At 45.3% G+C, this 18499-nt stretch overlaps 1 protein-coding gene across 3 annotated transcripts in view; it reads right to left on the bottom strand.

Annotated features, from left to right (window-relative positions):
- SFXN5 (sideroflexin 5) overlaps nt 1–18499 on the bottom strand; it is a 101550-nt gene that overhangs the window by 82653 nt on the left and 398 nt on the right. For 2 of the 3 annotated variants that reach the window (XM_010580806.1, XM_010580804.1), the window contains exon 2: nt 6748–6816. In XM_010580806.1, coding sequence (XP_010579108.1) covers nt 6748–6816 — 69 coding nt within the window. Of the gene's footprint in view, nt 1–6747; nt 6817–9703; nt 9842–18499 lie in introns of all 3 variants that reach the window. The other variant, XM_010580803.1, reaches the window with a different exon arrangement.

The following is an 18499-nucleotide window of genomic DNA, read 5'->3' as shown; positions in this document are numbered from 1 at the left end:
AGAGTGGTACAGAAAGCGAACAAAAGTGTTAAAAGCAAGGACCACATTAAGAAGATGCCTTTCACATGGCTTGGAGGTGTTCAGGTAGTTTTAGCGAATGACCCACAGCCTCAAAGTTTCATTAGTGCCTTGTATCCCCTTCTAGCAAAGTCAAGCACACTCTTTTAACCAGAGCCTCCAAAAAATAGGAAATAACTTTACAGCAAGCAACAGCTCCAAATGCCAACCAGCTCCACTCCCTGGCTTTTAGCACAATACAGCATTATTATGATAGTTGATAATGTCTAAGATTACACTTCATTTCCATTTTAACAGGGAAAAAAGAGGTCTGTCTGCAAGGTTGTGCTACTGTTTCAATATTTATTGTTGCTTGATTTCTCTACTGCTATCTGTAGGAAGAAGTGTCACTTGAGTTTTTACAGCATCACTTAAAAAAATTGCAACCACAGCTTTTACTAGTATGTATCATTTCTTTCATACCCCTTATCTTGTAAAAACTAGAGCACTTCTAGTGGTGGATGATGGGGTCTCAGCTCTCACAATAGGGTGCTAGACAGACCATCTGCACCCGGAGGATGTTCTTACAAACCTAAGCCCAGAAGCAATGCCAGGGATCTACCATGCTCAGCAATTCAGAAGCACAAACTCACACTTGGTGCTCCACCACAGCAGCTTAAGCCATGTCCGCCTGGGAAACACTACCCAACAACAACAGGTCTTTGGAAAAAGGCTCAAGCATTGCCTCGTGCTGAACACAGCTGGAAAACACCCAGCTTTTGAACCACAGGTCAGTTCACTAAGCCCGTGAGAAGTATGCAATGGGCTACCACTGATCCATGAGCCTGGGTTTTATGGTTATGGCTGTGCTATTAAAGTCAGAGCCCAGGCATGAGCCTGCATCAGCATGATCTCTGGTATAGTTTTGATTCAGACCATCTAGCCCTCTGCCAAGTGATTCCTGGTCACAGCTTGGCACTTACCATGGGCCAGGACAGCTCCCAGCAGGCACCTTTTGGAGAGAAGAGCGCTCAGCTGCATGGCACAAGCTGGCTGCATGGCCAAAATCCACTACCTGACTCAGTCTGAATGCACTGGCTTAGATTTAACCCATAGGCGTTAGTGCAGAGAGCTAACATAACCTGTTCTGCCCTGACTCAGGCCAAAAGGCGCTGACTCAGAAGGTCGTTGCCTGGAGCACACTTGCAGGACTACATCAGCAGAAAGTTTCAGTCTTTGTAGAAAGAGTTGCTGAAGGATCACATTATTAGGGGCTTAGTTTGGTGTGCCAGAGAAAAGAGGAGAAAGAACAAAACCAGAGATGCCAGCAGGAAAGTAGCCTACATCATCACAATGAGCTGATGGCCACCTCCAGGAATCCTTCATTGGCACCCCGAGTCCCTCGCAGGTATCACTCCAGCACCCTGGTGGGATAAAAGACAACTACGTTGTGTCCCATAGATGACTGCACACATGTACATGCGTCAGACACCTCCACCCAGCACGTGAGCTCCTGTACCGATTTTTCACCTTGTCCTCCTTGCTCAAGGGCACACTGTTTCTGTCTGAAAGATCTGTGCCTTGTCTTCTTTTGGATCTCAGCTGATGCCTACACATGGCTTAGAGCTGCCTCCAGAAACCCATATGTGCACATACAGACCGTAATAACAGTCATTATGCCAGTAGCACTACAACATTACTGTTACAGAATCAACAGAAAAAGAGTCAAGTTTTGCATTCGAGGTTTTTCAGAGAAAATCCATGAATGGGACAGGGCATGCTGGAAGAGTTTGCATCTCACTCTGCTCATATGGGGCTTGTATCGGGGTTTTGAGGCCACATTAGCCCACTGATGATCTGCTGCGTGCCTGCAAGTTTCACTGGTTTCAGGTTCAGAGCAACAATGACTTACTGGCACGTGATCCAAAGCAAAAGTCTTCTGGCCACCAGCACCACAAATTCGATGTGGGATACGGAAATCCAGCTGTGCTCTGCCATCAGCAACTCAACAGTTTCCGATTTTGTCTCACTACTCTACGAATGATACATACGGCAGACTTGACTCCAGCTGGCCCTATTGTATTGGATCTACAGTGACAGACAACAGGAGCCAGAAACTTTTTGTTCAAGTAGAGCCAGCAGATGTGACACTGAATAAACACAGACAGTCAATCTGCTGAGTAAGAAGGTATCGTTCATATAAATAACATACATCTAATCCTGCTTCCATTTTAAACCCAAATATGGGAATGCAAGATGCTCAGCGCTCTGCAGATTTATGCTTTGAACAATGAGATAAAGCAAGAGCAGATAACACACGGCCCCTTTGAGCTCAGTTTAATTCCTATTTCACTTTTGCTTTATTTTTTATTATCAGAACCCCAGCTTTCTCCATGAAGAGCTTCCCACAGAGCGTTAACAGTCTGTCCAGGCTAATGTCAGATGGGGTAAGTTAGCCTTATCAAAATATCTGCTGGTCCCTACTGCTTCTCCCGATGGACCTTAATTACAGAGCAATTAAAAGTATTATTCCAATCATTTTAACCTCACACATTTCAAAAATAGGCATTACCCCCACTGAGGGGTTTCTCATGGTCTCAGCAACAGGACTTGTTAGGCTTGACCTCTGAAATTACACATTTCCTGATTATTGGAAAAGTTTGCAAACTTGCAGCTGCCAAAAAATTATTTCATTAGAAAGCCAGTAATGGTATGAATTAGCACACAAGAAAACCTCCTCTTTAGAGGTTACATGCTATATTGACACAAGGTCAGTGCCTTGTTTCAATATCATATGCACTCAGAAAGCAAGTAAAATTGGTAGGTAAGGTTGATACAGATAATTATTCTACCAGAACCCACTAAAGATAAAACTGGAGCAACTGGCTTCCAAGTGCCCCTGCCATGTGCCTCGCACAAACACATGCTTTCCTTTTGCAAGTTCACAGACTGCAAAGTACGGCTACAACATAATCCAGTACTCAGTATGCATCCCTTGAGGATTAATGCTTAAGAACCTCTAAAAGACAAGGAAGTTTTTAATTGTGTTAAGAATCTCCTTTATTGAAAAATAAATGAGTAAGAGAGGACTGTCACCGAGACTAATTATACTTGATATCACTGTGCTTGGTTTCCCCCACTCAGAGGGGTCACTTCATCCTTCCTCAAAACACAGCCACCAGTAGGATGCAATGATGTAACACACAGCAATTAAAAAAAGGATGTAGGGAAAAAAAAAATTATTATATTTCCCAGCATTTTCCATGGGATTAACCTCCCTTCTCATTAGAGACTCATTTATCTACTTTTTTTTTACATTTGCTAGTGAGCTCCTCCAAGACAAACAGCAATTTATTTGTTCCCCGAGAACCCTGGGCCTGAAAGATGCAGCCATCTGTCAGCGGGAAGGAGCTCTCTGTAAACGGCTGCTTTCTCATCAAACCCTTTCTAGATTTTAATTTGCCACCTAAATTATCAAAGGAAACCAAACAGCTTTTAGTTATAGGTATATACACATAGAGTATTTTAAAGTACAAGATCAGATATATAGACCACTGCAAGTAGGACAATCAACAAAGCAGCTTTTGTGCTCCGAGAAGTGCTTCCCGTGACCCCAGGTGTCCACATCTATTTTGCCAAGAGACTTCTCCAGGGAAAGAGAACTCATGTAGACTTCATGAAATGTGCTGCTGAAGGTCTACTGAAGCATCACGAATATATAATTCAAACTCCCAAAGAAAATGGACAAAGGCCAGTTCCTCCATTGGAAAGCCACCAAGCCATTCCCGAAGACCACGAAATTCAGACCGATGCTTATTATACCCCATAGAAGGACACCAAACCTCCCTTGCTTGTTGAGGTTCAGTTTGGGGCCCAGAATTGCTTAAGACACTCAGATCTTGACAGCTCCCTCCAGGATAAAAACGGGCCACTCAGATTTTGGTCTTTTTTCCCTAGGTTTCATTTCTTAGAAGAACCTTGTCAAAAAGTGTCTGGAAAAATTAAGTTACACCAGCTGACCTTAACAACCTCTTCAAAAACTTCTAACAATTTGAAAAGTTGACAATAGGAAGGTAGAAAAGCATGTGGCTGAGCCAAAGGAGGGATCATCTCATCGAAGTTAAGAGCAGGTACCTCTGCTTACTCACAGATAGCTTGCCCATGAGTCTAGACACCCTCTACATGGAGCATGATGAGAAAGATAGTTGTCCTCAAAGTGCAAAAGGGATTCAGTCCTTAAAAAGTAAGAAATTCACAAAGGAGAGGAAAAGTGAGCCTTTCAGGATCTGAAACACCTGTTTTCATTCTGGAACCACAACTGCTTGTTGCTTGAGGTAGCAAATGGTAGACAGAATTCAGGTTTTGGGTACACAATGAAACCAGACTGAGTTATAGTGCTCAATTTAAATTGTTTCATTATACTACCATAGCCATAGTGTGAAAGTGCTTACCCTATCCCAAATGTGAACACAGTGATGCCTTCTTAAACCTATTTTGTAACTTCAAAAAGTAGAACCACTATCTTGATTAAGTTTACTCATATCCCCCCACTTTGGAGATACACAAGAAGTAGGTTTGAGAACTGTGTCCTTTTTCTCTGTTAATGCCATTGTAAAAAACAATAGTTTGGTCCTGCATTGTGCACTGTGGGTTACCCAGCTTAAAAAAAAAAACAAAAAAACCAAAAAAAAACCCTACGTACAAACACACAATACAGGCTTAATTGGAGATTTGAGAAAGGTGAGGATTATTATTAGAACATGAAAACATTCCCAAAGGAAGAGAAATTTTAACTAAACGGAACTGGATTGGATGATCTCCACCTAAGAGAATTTTCCTCTAAAAGGAGGAAAAGAAAACAAGCTGAGGCATAACAAAATCCACCAAAAAGATGAGCAGAATCACCTGCTTCTGTCCTACCAGAAGAACCTCTGTCCAAGTGACCTCGACTCAGGAACTCCTGGTGCAGCTGCCTGGAGACCCAGACCCATGTTCATCCTCAAATATCCTAAGCAGATCCCATCCCAGACATCGTGCCCCAGAACACTAGGCTGGAAACCACACACTTATGGAAACCTACCAAACATCAACCCTGCAAAGCTTTCTGGTGCAAATTTGCCTGGCGAGAGAAGGGTGTTTCAATGTTTGTCTGGATCCATTTCTGAGCCTGTTTCCTTGCTGTCTTTAGGTGTTCAATTAGCATTCTCAGTGCATGACAAAAATGGACAAAGATGGTCTCCCCTCTCCAACATCCCATTCCCTTTTGCATGCAGAGTATCCTCTCCTTCCCTCCAAAAAGCATCATTAGGTAGTGAAGGCCCTTTGCATCCATTTACGAATTTCAGAATCAAAATTATGAAAATATATAAAGAGAGCTCACAAACCACATACAACAGCCTCTGCATCACCGCAAACACACACTGGAGGATTCCCCATGCTGTCAAAAACCTCCTTCAATATGCACTGCGTTGAACTTAACGCTAAATCTCTGCTAAGGTAAGAGCAGCACCAAGCCTTTAATGCATAGTATTGTTTTTATTCCGGCATATGTGCTTACATCCTCTTTAAATAGCAGCTCTAACATCTGCAAACTGCACTGCATCCTCAGGTAATATTGTGATTTTCCTTCCCTTTTATCATGACACGACGCCTCTTTGGAATTGCAATGCTCTTTTGCTAGCAGGTTACCTCCCCAGGCTGAGCTCCGTATTGAGGTTGGTGGCTTTTGAAAATTGATCTCAGACTTCATCTGAACCTGTGCTTTTACAAAGGAAAGTATAACCTTCAATCTGATGGTGTAAGAACAGCTGCTTTATTGTCTGTGGTTCTCTTGGGCACGCATACAAAAGGTACTCAAAATGAACAATATGATACATCTTAGCCTTCTGTTTTTGAAAAAAGCTAGCTGATTTAGAAGAAAGAGATTATTTAAAGTTGCATCAGGTGTTTTTTCCCACTGCTATCACAGTGTGTAAAGAACTGGACTCAGTTCACAGCTAGCTATGATGAGCAGTTCAGCTCGCTGTGTTTTGAGAATTGCTTGCATGTGTATTTTCATCTTATGCTACCCTGCCTCAAAAAAAAAAAAAAAAAAAAAAGGGGGGGGGGGGGGACCAAAATCCTAAGTTTTCTGGCCAACAGGCATAATTTAAGATCACCAGTAGAAATATTTCTTCTAAAGGACTCCCCACCACTATTAGTCACTATTTTATGAAAGCAGAGAAATGCAATAATGCAGGATAACACTAAATGAAGCACAAATGGGCCAGAAACCCAAAAGCCTGTTAGAAACACAGTAATAACTAAGGAAAAACTACAACACTTTCCTCAGAAAAGGTCATCTTGAGTGCAGCCACTGAAAAACTGGTGCAAACCCACTCAGCTCACTTCCTCCATAAGAATTAATATTTGCTCTCTCATCTACTCACCTGCATGTTTTTCCAAGAAGACCTGTAGGAATTTTCCTTCTGGGAAGACTACATCACTGGCAAGTTTGACTGAAACCAGTTCAGGGTCTCACCAGTTACTAGAGGGAGATATGAGACTGACAGGTGTGGATTCGCTGATGTCTAATAAAAAGCAAGTTTTGCTACAGATTTAACAGAGCTCAGTTGGGCAATCAATCAACTGTGAGACACAAATCCACTGGAAACCTGGCTTCATTACTTCTGCTGTTCACAGAAGAAATTGTTTTTAATCCAAACCTGTCTAATAAACAGGACTTTCAGAAAACAAGTGCGTATACATTACCTCAGTAACAAAGAGAGTGCGCGGATCGATGATGTCCAAGAAGTGCCTGAATCTGCCATAAAATGAAGTCTGGAAGACAGGAAAAAAACCAAAACGTGTTCAGTTAGAAATTGCCTTTCACCTGCTGCGGAGAAAGGTTTTATTTCCTCTGCAGAACTAAATAGCAACTAAAAAGAAATAATATAGAAGCTATTCACTGGTAATTTATGATAGGAAGTCTGAAAGGAAAAGATGAGGACTTGGACCCTGCTAATAGCAGCGTTGCTATTAACAGGATACCAATATAGATGCTTTACTAAAGGGATACTATCAAGCTGCTGAAATATCCATTACTTTTTCCCCCCAAAATGAAATATTGCCTGCCTCCCTATGGGATTCCTGGGAGATGTCTGAGGCCACAAAAGCGCAACATGCAACTCCAGACCTCCCACACCTAGCAATGCTGTCAAAGGAATTCCCACCCTGCAACGTCTTTAACACGGTCCCTGTGCTGCTTGTCCTCATTCCTGCTAGCACCCATCTCGCAGGACCAGCAGCACCACAGGGTCCCCGATTTTGGGGAGAGACTAGCGTGAAGAAACTCCTCCACCCATACACCGCTGGAAAAAAAGGTATGTGAAATTATATTTTCAAATGTTCTAAAAAGAGTTTAAAGTCTCAACAAGGGAACAAGTACTTTTCTCCTTGTTGGAAAGAATGAGAAAGGTCTAAGACGAGACTAAGTACAAATCCAGTTTTATGTCTTACATTTATTGCAGAATTGTCCAGGCACTGAACTAGGGCTGGGTTTCATTGTGCCAGTCCCTACACAAACACAGAGCAGAATATGGACTGTGAACCTTAACATATGTAAAAGAAACCCTAACTTTATGGTTTGGGCTTGTTCTTGGTGGCACATTTGGAAAAATCCAATCTAGATGTGCTTGTGTAGGGATAACACCGCGCAAAAACTGGTGAAAACGCTTTCACCAGGAGCAGCAAAAGTGTCTGAAGGACCAGAAAGGGATCCAGAGAACTGGGAACAGAGTCTGAAAGAAAGGGGGAGGTGTCTGTGAAATAGGCTGGAAAGATCACAGGCAGCTCCAAAGGAAAGGAGAGCAGTTTTGACTCAGTATTTAAAAAAAAAAATTAAAAATTAAATTAGGCAAGCCCAAAGCACTGGACCGTGAAATACTGATATATTGAGGGCACTCAGGATACATGTACATCATCACTCAAACATCAGTCTGGATTCCTTCATCTGGATGCAGATGTAGGCTGAGTGCCAGCACTGCCTTACTGCAGCCTGAACTCTCATCTGGACATCGGTAACACCAAACGGACACGGGGCAGCCAGGCCCAGCAGCTGCTCTCTCCTATGGCTTCTTCCCAGCAGAGTTTGCAGCCCATCACGGATGCAGAAAGGACACAGGTCATGAACCTCCAGGTGCTCTTGAATATTGGGACCCCCTTGCCCTGGGTGCTCTCCAGCCACACGCAGGCAAGTCTCTTTTTGCATTTGTAATACGGAAGCGCGCTATAAATAAAGGAGTGGAATATGGGTACAGCAGTGAGAATGGCATTTAATCACAGCCTGGCATAATTTTATGAAACATGCTGGTTCTTCTCTGCTGAATCCATCGAGCGCAGAGAAATACCAATAATACTGCCTACTTATTCAGGCAGAAATCCCTATCTAATGGCAGTTTCCAGCAACACGGCTGTCCACCACCTCACGTTGCAACACCCAGTTCTCAGCTGCTTACAAAACTCTCTGCTGTTATTTTTCCATGTTCTGCACTAAAAAAAGAAAAACCCACAACTAAACAAAATAGCTTCACATAACTTCAGCAAAAAAGCCCAGTGGTTTTTAAGTAGCATTGATTTAATTAACACTAATTCTGGTACTTTCTAGCTTTTGCGAGCTTGACATTTTGCTGCCTTACTTTTATTTTCAGTATAAAGATCTCCGCAGATGTCACTGTCCTCCACATCACTACTGCCCGATGCTTGCCAGTGGTGCAGGGAGTGACATGACTAACGCATGACTCACTTGGTCCCTCGTCACGTTATCCTGAGCGCTCCCACGTACCATCGTCCCTCTCCCACTGCCCAGCCTTCTGCACTTGCTCAACGCCGAACAGCAATAAGAGAATTCAGAGCAGTCTTAAGTACATGGTTTAAACAAGAACACAAGGGGGGGAATTTTTAAATTTAAGTGGTCCCGACTTCTCCACTGCCTTCATTGTTGTGATATGCATCTCACAGTGAGAAAAATATTAAACAGAATTAAATAGAACATCAGTACTTTACACCCACTTCACAAAGGTGTAAATGACAGTACAAGGCACAGGAAAGGGGGAATGAGACCATAAGTTCAAATGTGCATGACATAAATGGTTTTTTTAGAAGTAAAGATTTCAATTTGCAAAGCTGCAGAGGCTCTCAGGAAACCAGTCCCGTAGCCCAAGGGTCATTGTTTGTTTGGCTCAGGTACAGCGGTGGTCTCCTGCTCTGATCCTTGCCTGGTACAACCTCAGCGATGCCCAGCTAAGGACACGTTTCAGCAGCTCAAACTCATCCTGCCACAAGCCTGTTCCCACGCCCCCTCCTCCTCTCCTGCCCTGTGCCAGTGCTGACACTCACCCAATGCTGCAACTGACTGATCGGGGAGCTAAGAGTGCCAAAAGTCTAATCCTTAAACGAGGGATTTGGTTTCAGGTGGTGGTGTTGCCTGAACCCGTTCCTTCTGCGGTCAGACAAGCCCCAGGGCAAGGGCAGGACCATTCGAGCGGGGTCGGGACGACAGCCCTCACTCAGGCTCCAGTGGAACTGCACGGTGAGGTCCAGAACAACAACAACAACAACAACAACAAAAATATAAAAAAGCTAATTCTACCATGCAGAGCTGCTGACCATTCCTTCAAATGCTTATGGCCAACATTCATATCTAAGTACACATACACACAAAACCAACCAGAAATGCTGCAACCCAGTATGGGAAGAAGTACTTTCCCGGTCTCATGAAACTTAAAAGATCTGTATGAAGAAGCCTTGGGGCTTTCTGAAGGCTTTCTCCAAGAAGCAAAATTGCTTTATCCTCCTAGCCCTCTTCCTGGAAAAAAAAAAAGTCTGAATATACAGGGACCAAGCAAATTAACAGGGACAAGTAGCAGGGACTGTGCTGTGTATGGGCTTGCTAGGAGATGATGGCCAAAGTGTCCTTTTCTCAGATACCACAAGGCACTTCATGGTGCAAGGTTACCTACAGCCAACTGCTTGTCTGCCAGCAGATAGGACTATTTCAGTGCTTGCTTCTTTCATCCACATTATTCGGGAAAAAAAAAAATTACCCTTCTGCTACTTCAAAGAAAGGACAACAGGAATGCACATGTACTTCTTCCCTAGGCTGAAACACAAGGCAGAAGCCAGTTCTCAAGAACATCTCTGACCATCAGGGATGCACAAAGAGACCAGGCGAGGAGACCAGAGCTCGAATCCATCCTCCCTCCCCTAAGGCAGGCAACAAGATCCAACTTACTGGCTGTGGTTTCCATTTTCTTTTTGCATTACCATGAGCTCTCTAAAATGCAATTACAAAAAAATGTGCTTTTCCTTGCTGCTCTTATGGGCCACCTGGAAGTGAAAAACCCATCTTAAAAGTCTCCCATGAAGGGAATTCTGGTGCTCAACCACCACCCAACCTTTCCAGCAGAAGGCCTATTGTCACCCTGAGGCTCAATCTCCGTCACAGCGATTGAAGCCAAAATCTGCCCGCTGTCTTTCCCAGATCCCAAGAACCAGGATGAGCTGTAGTCCCATGACAGTGAGTTATCCTTTAATGCATTCCTGATCAGCTCAGCATGCTCACAGGTCGGCTCAACAACATGTCTCATCACCACCACAGGACAGCACAGCAGAAGACAAGCCATTAACAAACTTCTCTCTCTGCTGCCTCTAGTCCAAGCTTCTTCAAACAAGGCAACTGCATTAAACCTCATTCACTCCCACGTCCAGGCCAAGATTTTAAAGACAGCAGCTTTGTTAATCAAGCAACTGGAAAAAAAAAACCATTCTAATTGGTAAAAAAGCACTTTCCCCATCCCACTTCTCCCCCTCATGCACATGCAAGCTGTGCTCACTTGCAATCAAAAAACCCAGGGGAAAAGAAGCAAATAAAACTCAGCCTTGATGGGGGAGAGCAACATGAAAGCACGATGAGTGGCAGAGTGGGATGGGTGGAAGTCCCCAGTTCTACACCTAAAACTTCTCAAAGTCAGTTCATGGTGCCATACCTTGTTTCATGAAAAAAAACAGACCAAAAAAAGTAGAGGAGTATGAGTTTGAACAAGTTTTGGGTTGTTTTTTTCAAAACTCTGATGAATGAGAACCTCATTTTTCCACAACAAAAGCTCTCTTTCTGTGGTGTCTCTGAGAACCACATAAAATGGAATCAAATTCAAACCAAGAGCAAAGTTGTCTTCTTGAGGCTGCATCAAAACATCATCACTGTGTATTTCACTTCTCAGCCCTCCTAAGCAGCAGTATATCTCCCATGACTATACAGCCCCTGAGCAAAAAATACCCGTTGTTTTTACTGCCATCCAGCCATGGGACTTTGGTTTTTTCCTTTTCAGATGACTACGGAAAGCTGTCTGACTGCTAGACCTTGCTGGTTGCCCTTCCATCACCCAGATCAGTTCCCTGCTTCTCCTGACTAGAAGTCATCAGATATGTTTTTTTTGTAATTAGTGTAAAGACTGTTATTTGTTTTCACACAGTTGCATGCAAAACAAAAGGCAAAAAAAACCCCAAATCCTAACCATTCAGAAATTTGCAGGCAAATTAAATCAGATCCAACTGTTGCACCTCAACGGCAACTCAAGATGGCTTCGTGAGCATAACCACAAAACTAAACTCACAGAACAGATCAGGATTTTGCTCAGCAATCCTGATTCAAACACTTCCTTACAAATACCAAGTTTCTACAGGGTAAGTAGGAAATCAACAGCCAAAATACCACAGACTGTTTTACAGACTGACCACAGACGTGAAGCCTTCAAGAAGGGCTTCTTTGGCTCTAACGAACTGAAAAATTGGTTCCCACAGTTGGGCTACGAGGACTCAACCCAGAGACCCTCTGAACAGCTTTACTTTCATTTACACACTGACATTTTACACTCCTCGCTTGCACTCAGGCTTCACAGAGCACTGCAGTGCTTTGTGTGATGGAGTATTGTGTTTAACTGTGAATAAAAGTGATGAGAAATAAATAAATAAAAACATAACAAAATTCTTTCAGCTTAAAATACATTCAACTCCCAAATTATTTTCCAACCCAAACGAATCCACTGCATATTACTGGTTTTCTTTGCTGTGCTCCAAAGCACCAGGTAAAGCCAAGTGATTGGGCAGGCACTGACTTGACCTTCTCAATTTTCTTACAGGACCTTTTGGCTCTGCTAAGAGGAATGGAGAAACCCCCATGAAGAAGCTAATTTAAAACCATTGACAGAAATAAATCCAGAAACATGTTACAGAGACATTTTTCTTACTCCTTTCTCTTTAATATCAGAAAAAGCTATTTAAAATTTGGTGTTAAGCTAGATCAGTCCAGACGCTGCCACATCATACTGGGGTTTCTACAGCAAAGAGACGCCTCATTGAAAGCCTCAGCCTCGGGAAAGCAAGAGGCTGACCTCAGGTGAAGCACAATATTGCAGTTTCTAGTTTTTATACTTTTCTTCTGTAACTGCCTGAAGTTCTGCCATTGCTAACAAGTGGTTACTTCCCCGGGTTATGACTGCTTTCTTTCTAAGCTCTGTCAGTGAGAGGGCTTTAGGATACACAAAGCAGCTGGTGCTCTTGTTCATAAAGGAATTATCTCAGCAAAATGGTGCTACAACAAACTCCTGGGGTGCAGGACAAGCAGGGAAAGGCCAGGCATCGCAGCAAGTACTTGCCCATGGTCCATATTGTAAATCCTTATACTTAGGGAACCACTTTCTGCAGGTCATCACAATGGAGCACCCCGTTATTCCTGCAATTCAGACAGCCAAGGCATGGCTCAGCCCTTCTCCTACCAGCTACCACCACCTTGTCCCAGGCTCTGGCAAACACCTGCACATTAATTAGCTCATTATTACAAATACTAAGAAGAGGGAATTTTATTTTATTTGCCTTTTAAATGCCATTTCAGTGTTAAAAGTGTTACTCTGTTCCAGCGTGTCTTTCCCATACCTCCTTCTGACCCTTCCTCCTCCATCCATTCTCCATCATTCCATGTCCATTACCACCTAACAGGGGGGAAAGCAAGGTATTTCCACCTCCCTCCAAGGTTTAAACTGGACACACCAACTCTGCATCCATCCAACAAACCCAACAGTTGTTAGAACAAGTGAACAGGATGAGAGGATCAAGCCCCAGGGCACAGGAACAACTGGTCACTGCTCAGTGCACCAGCACAGCAGCAGCCCTATACGGCATGCTGCAGTCAACCAAACCCAGATTTAAGTGAGAATTCAGAATGGTTCCTTTTTAACAGGATCATTTCTAGCTCTGGCTATCATACTCATGCAAGGGATAGAGCTTGCAAGATGCCCAGAAGTTTGACCCTCAGCTCCCAAATATCCATCCGTGGTCTTTTTCACCATTTTATTCCTGTAACATCTGTTGTAGTAAACAGTTATCTGGAAGAAAACTGAATAACACAAATTTCCTGTGATTAATCGCGGCTATTTTGGGACCACTTCTCACCAGCCTGCAAGCAAGATGAAGTTCTGCAAAGTGGCTGGGAATATTAACTCCCCTACATGGCACAGCAGTTCATAGCGAGCACAGGAGTATGTTACAGATCCAGCTCATTAAAGTGGCTGTGCTGCGGGCCATGCAAGATCCAGCTGACTCCAAGATAAGAACTAGAAAGAAACTACTTGCAGGCTCAAGAAATTTGAAGAAGGGCAGTGAGAGGCAGGTAAGTGACCATTAGCAAGCACTTGTTTATCACCTTAAAGAGGGCGAGTATTCCTCGAAAGTGTATGCTGGCCAGCCCTGGGAAGAACAGAAGATATGTGCAACTTTACCGATTTAATTACAGTGTGATTTTAAAAAGAATTTAATTAAGCCAGAGCAAAAGGCATGCAGACTTGGGGGAGGGGGGGTGTTGAGCTAAAAATCAGGCTTACATCAGCTTTAAATTAATTAGGAAGAGTTTTAAGCTAAACCAAACAAAATTAAGAAAATTCAAGCCATTGAGCTTTCAAGCCATGGGACTTTGGCAAGGTACAGTCGGACAGCAGAGCTGTGTAATTACATGCATACTTGCAGTCCAGCCCGTTACAAGTTGAAGCTAAAGCTACAGACTCTTAGTCCTCTGATGCTCTCAATTTGACTTTACAGTATTAAAAAGTCTGTATGGGAGTAGCTCCTGCATCTCAGTTACTTCAGCCACCTGCAGTGACAGGTCTGCTCGTGAATGTGAGCACAGCCAGGATACAGCATGGAAACCTTTTGTGGGCATTACATGGAGTAGTAGGGGTTTACATCTTGTAGCACAAGATGCATACAAACAAACTCCCTGTTTAAAATCCAATCCTGGCTGATAGAGATGTAAAAAAGCCAACGGATGGCTTTTTTGGCAGGTTCTGTGAAGTTAACAGATAAACATCAAACCCAAAGGTGTCTGTATTTCCTCCTCTTCTCTGCAATTCATCTTTAAGCATGTGTTTGCAGGACCCAATAGATTGCATAGGATAAACAGGGTCAGCCCGTCTTCAGGGCTGAGAAACCCACGTTTGGCGACAGCAAACACCATTTAGTGTATGCCAACCTCATCTCAAGCAGCTTGGGCTGGACCTACGCATACACAAGAGTTAAAGCAGTTATGAACCACCCTTAAACATCCTTCCACAGCCTTTTAAGAAAATCCCTTCTCCATAAGATGACCCTTTAGGAGAGAGGAGTTTCATTCACTTTTTTCAAGTGGAAAATAACATTACACTGAGCAGCACGAGGAGAAACTTCTGTGTTAACACTACGATACAGCTCTGGTTCCTCCCACTGCCTGTACCAGGGCTTTCGGCAATCACAGCATGCAAGCAGCAAGCCATTAGGCTCCTGAGAGGCATATCTAATCAACAGCGTCTTTATCTGTCTGTTATTGCAAGGGTTATCCTGGACATAGGAGGCATGTGGTTTTGCTAAGGGTGGTAATAAACCCTGGTTATGCTTTAAACTTACCATATTAAAGCATGCAAAGAGCAAGAAATAATGATTTTTGGCAGTAATGTCCTTATAAGACATTTCTGAGATTAGCATGTGTTGAGTTCCAAAGTATAAAAAATCTGCAAGGCCAAGCTCTGAAAACAGCACATCTCTAACGATGCTGTTAATATCGCAGTCATAGAAATGGCGTGTTTGCCCAACAGAATAAAACATCCTAAGCACATCATGTATTCCATGACCGTACGTACACACTGAGCTGTTCAAGGGATAAAAGATGTTTATGGTTCTGGTTTGGGTTTATTTCCCTTTATTTCCCTGTCCTTTCCCTGAAGGATCTATGATCTGCGACTTCTTTTTATTTTATTTACTACTTCACAAAGAGGATGAGGCATGCTCATGAGTTCTGCTTGTTGAGATGACCACCCTCGACTTCAGCTGGGGAAGAAGTCAGCTCACTCCTTGTTCGGTTTCCCCCGTGCTTGCAGTCCTCCCACACTAGCCAAGACAACCTCATACTACTTTTTAGAGAGCTGACCCCAATAAAACCACCAGAGTTTAACTCGTGCTATCTTCCTCCTGCAGTTAACACCCCTGGTTAGCAAACAACCGCACCCACACCTTATTTAGACCCTTGCTGGAAAGGTTTCTTCAGCTCTTCTGATAGAAAAAAATCCATTTATTTTGCCCGGGGTAAATGCCTGGGCTACAGGCAAAGACCCCAGAGCACTGGGAACACACATTTAGTGCTCTGGCTCTAGAAGAGGGAGCACTTAGCAAATCCTTAAAGAAAAAAAAGGAGGAGTATGCCTAATAAATTAGAACTACTTGTCAAAAAATTAAGTCCTTATCACACATTCTCAAGCCCAACGTCCTCATTTCTTCTTTTACCTAAAAATAGCCTGCTTCCTTTGGGAGACAGAGGCTCTTTCCAGCAAAGAAAAAAAAAAAAAAAAGGTGACTCGACAGAATGCCACTTGCCCAAAGATCAAGAAAAACAAGTGAACTGCAAAACAAGGGAAATTGAAAAGGGGAATTTAATAACCTCCAGTGGTGGTGCTGGGGATGGATGTCTCCTGCCTGCTGTCCTAAATTCTGCTCAGCCACTTTCTGGGAGCTCTGGGCCACGGCAGGGGAAGGAAACCACCGCGTCTCCTCTGAACCAAATCCCCAGGCAGTCAAGTTTGCTCTCCAAGGTTTTTGTTCCTGACACACAACTTTTCCTTGTTTTCCCCCGCAGGGACAAAGATGCTCAGCACAGCTCCCTGCATCTCTCCCAGCCCCAGTTTTAGTCAAACCTCCCCTTAAATAGCCCCAGACCTGTTCCCAGCCAGCGTTTCAGAGGAAAAGTAAATGCTGTCATCGCACAGGGCTACGTCTAGAATTTAAACAACCACCCAAAGCATCACTAATCCTTTCCAAAACAAGTAAGGCATCCTTTGTCAGCTAGACCACTAAAGCCGAGATCTCATAAACAGATAAAACCCTGCAACAGGCCACCAAAGGAATGGGAAAGGCAGAGCAGCTGCGGGGGAAATGTAAAGGATCGTGGTGTTCAAGGTCCGCCGATCCCTTGGGCTGACGTAGGCATTTTTCCCCAGCGCCGGAGACTAAAGTTTGGTAGCAAACACCAAGGTCAAGGTGGGGGAAATAAATAACCGTAACTGTCTGACCCAGAGATGAAGGACCTCGGCTCTGCCAGGGCAGCAGTGCTGATAGAGCAGGCTGCAGTGTCTCAACCCGAGCAGAGCCAACTGCAGGATCCGACTGGGTGCCCTAAGCCCCGGCAACACTTGAGCCTCTCCTGCTCTGCGACCCCTCAACGCTGCCAGATCCCAAACGGGGCTGTCCAGCCGTGCTTCACACATGGGCAGATGGAGCAGGAGAAAACAGGGGAGCGTGGGGTGAGAGCTGGCAGGACACCAGCACCACACGACCCATCCTACAGCACCCACTGGACCTCCACACTGCTTTGCAGAAGATTTTACAGGAAAGGAATGAAACCACTATAGAAGAGAAGGGGAATGATTTCCAATGCCTGGTGCGGCCCTCTGGCAAAGCACCCCTGAAGCATCCAGTCCCAAGGGTGCCTTTGCCGACGGGCATCCCTCACCCCAGATCCGGGCCACGGTGTAAACGCACCGGGCTCATCTCCCAGGAGTGGCAGCAAGGAGAGAGGACGTCTCCGCTCAAACGCGCACGCAATCATTAACATCCTGCCATACCCCTCGAAACATTTTCTAAATGTTGCTACAAGTGACAGTCGCTCCTTAATGAACAGAACGCACCGATTCTGTGCCTGACTCGCTGCCAAGTGTGCCTCGAATCATCTGTGGTGTCTAGAAGGGAGTAGCGTCTCCTCCTCCTCCTCCTCCTCTCCTTATTAAAAACCTCCATCTCCCCAGCCTGAGCAACCCTCGGCTCACGCAGCCGAGCAGGCTCCCGGTGCGGGGAAGTCACCCCTTCCTTGCTGTGGGGGATCTGTTGCTCCAAGGAGGTCCCACCACAACCTCCCAAACAGGGATAAGGCAGCGGGGGAAGAGGCACGTAGATCCACCACCCGAGAGCTGGCCCCCCATGGGAAATCAGCAACTGGACTTCTCAGCAACCCAAACGGGTGGCTTTGGTCAAGCCAAGCTCTGTGAGCTGCAATTAGCAAGTCAAATGGTTGGCAAATAGCAGTCCCATACAGATTTCATGTGGATGGTGGGAAGAGAGTCTCCTTGGAGATTACCCCAATAATGGGGGGAGGACACACACCTATTAACGAGCAGACTCCTGCTACTCATTCTTGATTTGGTAATTGCAATGGCTCATTCCTCTCCAGAGGAGTCCTACCCAGCTCAAGAGCGACTGAAGGAGGTTTTATGAACTTTGTCAGCCTGACAGGGCTCCACGAGAACGAAGAGGGGTCTTCGTCAGCGGCGCCGTGGCAGGGACCCCGCAGAGGGCTTGTGAAGAGAGGCTGTGGAAGGCGGCAGCGGGGACGAGCCGCTCTGACCCCTGCACCAGCTCTCCTCGCCCCAGGGACGGCTTCTGTGAGCCGCAGGCCTTCCTCGCCATTCCCCAGTCACTGGGTACCGAGGCCGGGGCGGCACTGCCGCGCAGGTGCCGCTTCTATCGCCTCAGGCGTCGTCCCAAACCACGTTTCCTCGGCGGTCGCCTCAGACACCCCACACGACGCCATTTTGTGAGCATCGGCCCCTGCCCAGCCAACACCCCGACCCCCGCGGAGGCGGCCGAGTGGCTATGCGAACCCGCAGCACGGACAGCTCTTTATGAGGTGGCCGAAGCGCCCACCCGAGAGCGGTCCCGGCTCCCGCACCCACCCGGGCCCCCCTCACCTCCCCAGGCCCTGCCCTGGAGGTCCCGCTCCCACCCGGGGCAGCTCCTCACCTCCCTGCAACCTTGGGCTCGCCGCCCCGCCCGCCGGGGCAGGGCCCAGCCCTCGCACTGTCCTACCGGAGGCGGGGGATGGCAAGACGAGGCCGCGCCGTGCGCTGGCACCCGGGACCGACCCCCCCCCCAAAACGCCCCTGCCCACGGAGGGGAC

Source organism: Haliaeetus leucocephalus, unplaced genomic scaffold (genome assembly GCF_000737465.1).
Source record: "Haliaeetus leucocephalus isolate CR32 unplaced genomic scaffold, Haliaeetus_leucocephalus-4.0 Scaffold741, whole genome shotgun sequence".
NCBI lineage: Eukaryota > Metazoa > Chordata > Aves > Accipitriformes > Accipitridae > Haliaeetus > Haliaeetus leucocephalus.
This window is presented reverse-complemented; position numbering and strand designations above follow the sequence as displayed.